Genomic DNA, 6,000 nt, shown 5'->3' on the forward strand with positions numbered 1-6,000 from the left:
GCTGGATATTGCGGTTGAATTGCCGCTTCCTGTTGAATGACATCTTCTTGCCTCACTAGGAACAATAGCTGTGCCTTGCGTAGAGCTCATTTACACCCACGGCTTCCTTCCTCTCTTCCGATGATGTCGTCACTCATTTCTCCGGTGATATTTGGCTGCACGGTTGCTTATCCGGCTCTAGCTGTGAGCGATGTTGCTCCTCCACGTCTGATAGACTGAAGGCTTCGATGTGGCCTGTGTATAATTCCGTTTTTGTTTTTCATTCTTTGCAGGACGCACATGCAGAATATCAAAGACATCACAAGCAGTATTCACTTTGAGGCGTACCGCGTCAAGCGGCTCCAAGAAGGAAACGTTCTGTCCAACGGCACAGCGGAAAAAGACTACTCCTCCAACGAGATGTAACTCCGAGGCCTAGCGCTCCCGTTATCGATCCATCCTGTTTTTCAGTTTTCCTTTCATGTGTTTTCTACTCCTGCGACATTCCGCGGGAGGGATCTTTGGGAAGGAAAATTGGGAAGGCTAGCCCATTAATTTTCAGAGACCCCTTCCTATTTGACCTGGTCTTTGATCTGCAAGGATGTGCCATAAAAGTGAGAGGGTAATGACGCAGTTAAAGAAATTGGGGGGTGGGACTGGGAAATAGTGATGCCACAATTTGTAGGGTGGTACTCGTCAAGCCATTCATTGGCCTATGATAATCCATCAGTCACTTTTTAGTAAGTATAGGATACAAAATTAACCCTTCTCGGTCCGAGTCACCTAAGAGAAGGTGCGAGAGATTTCCCAGTCACCTTTCCTACAAATTGCCAAATTCCTATGTGCCGAAGATTAACCACGAATGTGAAAGTATTGCATCCCACTGCTGAACTATAGGTTAGATACAGTATTTATTACACCTGTAAGGATGAATGGCAGGCAGGGAACCTAGATGGAAACCAGAATGTCCATTAAACAGTGTATAAGGCCTTAGACTATTAGATGTTTTTTATGTATTGCTGATTTCCTTGCAGTTTCTCCTTTACCAGGTTATTAATCGTCTATTAATGCTCTTCTCATAAAAGGGGGTAGTTTCCCCCCCCCACCGAAATTTTAGGCTTCACTTATTTATCTCAATTTGCTTCCTTTTTTCTTTTTTTTTTCTGTTACATTCCACTCAATTTTTCTTTTTTCTTTTTTTTTTTTCTGAAGTTAACTTATGTTTTTCTGATTTTTCACTTTTGGACCTCCTTTACCTATTACATTTCATTTACTTTATAACCACCACCCCCTTTTCACAACTTTATTGCTGGAAGTAATGGAAAATGATTACACTGAGTGGGAAAACTAATGCGCTCCCTTCCGAATGAGAGGAAAATAAATTGTCTCTTGTGTATTTAACTTTTTTTTTAAAACATTTTTTCTTCCCTCCCCCCTGTCATTTGTGAATCGTCATTTACTGTAATGATCTCCAATTTCTAAAAAGCCTTCTACTCGCTAAGCTGCATTCGATTAAACAGAAAAAAAATATATAAAAATTATAAAAAAAAATAATTCTTGTCGAGTTGCTATATTTTAGCAAATAAATGACTATATCAACTGAAAGATATATATTTCACATACTAAGGATAAAAGGTATGAAGAGGCAGGATGCTTAATGCACTTGAAAAGATGCCACCCTGTCTGTGATGTTATTGTACTGTCCTTTAAGAGGAAACTAAATGTTTTTTTGGGTCTTTTTGTTTTGTTTTGTTTTTTTGTTTTCTTGACTATTTGTGATTTTCTTTTTTTTCGTTTTTTTTTTTTTTTATTTTTTTTTTTATTTAGGGCTAAAAAGATCCAAGATTTCCTAAAGTGGCCTTTTATTTGATTTATATGCATTATGATAAACTAGTCTTTTTTTTTTGTATAAATAATAAAGATGTGTTTTAAAATGTATTTCCTAAAATAAATGTTACAAATGCAGATTGTCTTTAGTCGTCTCTGTAGAGGTATTCACATAGCAATCATTTTCTCCTTGATTTCTGTTGTCTAACTAATTCTGACTTCCCTAGTGGTCAAGGGTAGTGAAGAGGATAAAGCTGATCCACCATGGTTGGACAAGATAGCTTTGTTTTTCTGGAACCAGCACCACACCAGAGTATGGATGGTGTCTGATACTGCAGTACAGCTCAACTGGAAGGCATAGAGCTAACCTGTTGGGGCCGGAGCGCTAACCTGTTGGGGCCGGAGCGCTAACCGTTTGGGGCGACTAGTGTACTCCTTCCTTCCCTGGTAGTCTAGGATAGAAAAAGGGGTTAATATTTAACCCCTTGTTGATCCACGTAGTGCCCACCTATGGTAGAAGAGGTTTTCATCTGATGCTTTACTCGCCTCCAATATTGTTTTTTTTTTTTTTTTTTTTTTTTTTTTTATTTTATAATTCATCACATTATTTTATTCATTTTTATAGAGCACCATTAATTCCATGGAGCTGTACATGAGAAGGGGTTACATACAGAATACATATACAAGTTGCAGTAGACAGACTAGTACAGAGGGAAGAGGACCCTGCCCTTGCGGGCTTACATTCTATCGGATTTTGGGGAGGAGACAGTAGGTGGGGTGTAGGTCGGGCGGCGGCTCCGCATGGTGGTCGGGCGGCGGCTCCGCATGGTGGTCGGGCGGCGGCTCCGCATGGTGGTCGGGCGGCGGCTCCGCATGGTGGTCGGGCGGCGGCTCCGCATGGTGGTGAAGTGAGGTCATTGTAGATTATAGGCATTTCTGAACAGATGAATTTTCAAGTTCAGTTTGAAGCTTGCAAGTGTAGCAGATAATCTGGTGTGTTGAGGCAGCGAGTTCCAGAAGACTGGGGATGCTCGGGAGAAGTCTTAGTTTATGTGCCCACGCTGCGGAAAATGCACGGATTTTGCCGCGGAATTCCGTGGCTTTTCTGCGAGATTTTCCAGAAATCTGCAGCACAGCTACTCCCCAGCCATTTCTATGGCATTTGGGAAATGCTGTGCCCACGCTGCGGATTTTTCCGCAGCGGAAATCGTGCGGATTTTCGCGCGGAAAAATCAGCAGCATGTCAATTATTGTTGTGGATTTTGCCTATTCAATTGAATTAAAAAATCGCAAAATCCGCAACAAAATCCACGTCAAATCCGCACCTATGAAAAGGTGCGGATTTTGATGCAGAAAAATCCGCAGATACAGAGTCCTGTGGGCACATAGCCTTAGAGTCGGTTGCATGAGGAGCGAATGAGAGAGGAGGAGAGAAGGAGATCTTGGGGAGGACCGGAGGTGACGTGTTGGGGTGTAGTGGGAGATTAGTTCAGAGATATATGGAGGAGACAGATTATGGATGGCTTTGTAGGTCAGTGTTAGTAGTTTGAATTGGATACGGTGGAAGATTGGGAACCATTGGAGGGATTTGCAGAGAGGAGAAGCGGGGTGGTAGTGAGGCGAGAGGTAGATCAGTCGGGCAGCAGAATTAAGGATGGACTGGAGAGGGGTAAGCGTGTTAGCAGGGAGGCCACAGAGGAGGAAGTTACAATAATCGAGGCGGGAGATTGAGGGCATGCACTAGCATTTTTGTAGATTGCGAATTGAGGAAAGGACGGATTCTGGAAATATTTTTGAGTTGAAGACGGCAAGAGGTGGTGAGGGATTGGATGTGTGGTATGAAGGACAAGGCAGAGTCAAAGGTCACTCCGAGGCACCGAACTTTGGGTACTGGCGAGAGCGTGATGTTATTTATTGTAATAGATAGATCAGGTGGAGAGTGTAGGTGAGATGGAGGAAAGATGATTAGTTCAGTTTTGGCCACATTGAACTTTAGGAAGCGAGAGGTGAAAAAGGAGGATATAGCGGATACACTCCGGGATTCTGGACAGCAGAGATGTGACATCTGGGCCAGAGAGGTAGATCTGAGTGTCATCGGCACATTGTGCTCCTTATTCTTCATCTTCTGTTGCCCTGATTGTACAAATCACATCTTACAGATCAGATCGCCCGTTTTCTTTGATTTCTTGGCCCGTTTATTAAACTAGAACTCCAAACTATTAACACATACACACTTTTTAAGCTGTATTTTGTACTACATACTTTGATGCCTAGGTCATTCTGTAACAAACCAGGTACTGTACTAATCATATATATTGCATAATATATGGGTTTGCATTCACACTAGTATTAGACCTGTACTCTACCTTCAGTAAATGATAGGATATCTGTAACCTACCAATAAAAACACCATTGAAATGTACAAAGTGCCAACCTTTAACACTAGAACTACTGAGGCAGTCATTTTGACTACTTTGCACTATGTATTTCTATATAGGTGTCACGAGTCCAGTAGTTCTAGTGTTAATGTCACAATGGTATCCAAAATAAAAAAGCCATATTTACATTGACATGAGAAGAAAGCACAGATTGGATAGAAATTATATATATTGTGAGGTAGCGACCACCAATGTTGTGGATGGTCGCAGTGGAGAAGGATCCCCCTGTGATATTGAACTGAAGGTGTGACGGTGGGACTTGTAGTTCCACAGAACTTGGGTTGTAATTAAGGGTTAGGTTCCCTTTAAACTGTGACCAGTGTGATAGACAGAGCTGGAGAATCACATACCTCCACCTGTGGGTGTATCCGGTTGGGTTTTAAGAGACTGTTAGTTTTAGAAACAGGGGGAAGCCTGAGAGTGCTGCACATGGAGGATGTGTGCTGGAGATCTCAGTCTGTGTGAAGACTGAAGAGAGACTCCTGGAAATCAGTCCCGGTGATGACTGGGAAAAATACTGCAGCCTGGCTGGAGAGGGCTGGAGGCTGCAGGAAGCAACCACAGTGACTTGTGTTCGCTGGCTGGAGCCAGAGAGTGGAGAATCCACTATGGACACTTAATTGGACTGGAAGCCCACGGTATGTGGATGTTATATTTTCCTTTAAGCCAGGAGAGGCTTCATTGTGTTTTGGAAGGGCAGTTTATGTTGGTTACTAATAAACTGCTGCATTTTTGAGAGAGACTGTGTTGCCTGTGTATGCCTAAGCTACCCTGCACCGCTGCAAGCGAGTAAAACCCCCGGGTTGCGGTAAGCAACGTTCACTATATATATATATATATATATATATATATATATATATATATATATATATATATATATATATATATATATATATCTAGATGTACATGAAATATGCCTCTGATCCATAAGAAATTGTAAAAGTTGGATGTGTTTAGGTTAGAAAAAAAATCTCAGAGGAGATCTCATTTAGATGTATAAATACAGGTGTGGTCAATATAAAGGACTGGCACATGACTTATTTCTTCCAAAGACAATACTAAGGACCAGGGGGCACTCGATGCGAGTGGAAGAAAAGCGATTCCGAAAGGGTTCTTTACAGTAAGAGCAGTCAGACTCTGGAATGCTCTACCACAAGAGGTAGTAATGGCAGATACTATAACAGCTTTTAACCCCTTCACGACCATGGACGGATCTTTCCGTCATGGATCGTGTCCCGGTAAGCCCCGCCCCCTGCCGCGGGTAGGCGGCGTGGATCGGCACACATATCAGCTGTTTTCAACAGCTGACGTGTGCCTACATGTTCCGAGTGGAATCGCATTCCACCCGGAACATTAACCCCTTAGATCTCGCTGCCAAAGTCTGGCAGCGAGATCTATATGCGCGCGGCCATATTTTTTACTTACCGCCGCCCCCTCCGGACGTCACGTGAGTGATCACGTGACGTTCAGTGGTTGCCATCGTAGCACAGGGTCATGTGATGACGCCTGGTGCTACGAAGTTTCACTTTCATTCTTCCTCAGCACGGAGCAGAGGAAGAAAGAGACTATTTCTGCTGTTCACAGCGGTATAGCTGTGATCAGCAGATAGCGATCAGCAATCGGATTGCTGATCGCTATAGCCCCCTAGGGGGACTAGTAAACTAAAATAAAAAAAGTAAAAAAAAAGTTTTAAAAAATTAAAAAAAAAAACAAAAACCTAAAAGTTCAAATCACCCCCCTTTCCCCCCATTGAAAA

The 6,000-nt window shown here is 42.6% G+C and overlaps 1 protein-coding gene across 4 annotated transcripts in view; it reads left to right on the plus strand.

Moving 5' to 3' along the window:
• The window catches only part of SEPTIN9 (septin 9), a 440,211-nt gene extending 438,267 nt beyond the window's left edge, over positions 1-1,944 (plus strand). For all 4 annotated transcript variants that reach the window (XM_075349534.1, XM_075349537.1, XM_075349536.1 and 1 more), the window contains one exon: positions 273-1,944. In XM_075349534.1, the coding sequence (XP_075205649.1) occupies positions 273-405 (133 nt within the window). In that variant the 3' untranslated portion in view covers positions 406-1,944. The remainder of the gene's footprint in view (positions 1-272) is intronic.
• The last annotated feature ends 4,056 nt before the right edge of the window (positions 1,945-6,000 follow it).

Source organism: Anomaloglossus baeobatrachus, chromosome 5, assembly GCF_048569485.1.
Source record: "Anomaloglossus baeobatrachus isolate aAnoBae1 chromosome 5, aAnoBae1.hap1, whole genome shotgun sequence".
Lineage (NCBI taxonomy): Eukaryota > Metazoa > Chordata > Amphibia > Anura > Aromobatidae > Anomaloglossus > Anomaloglossus baeobatrachus.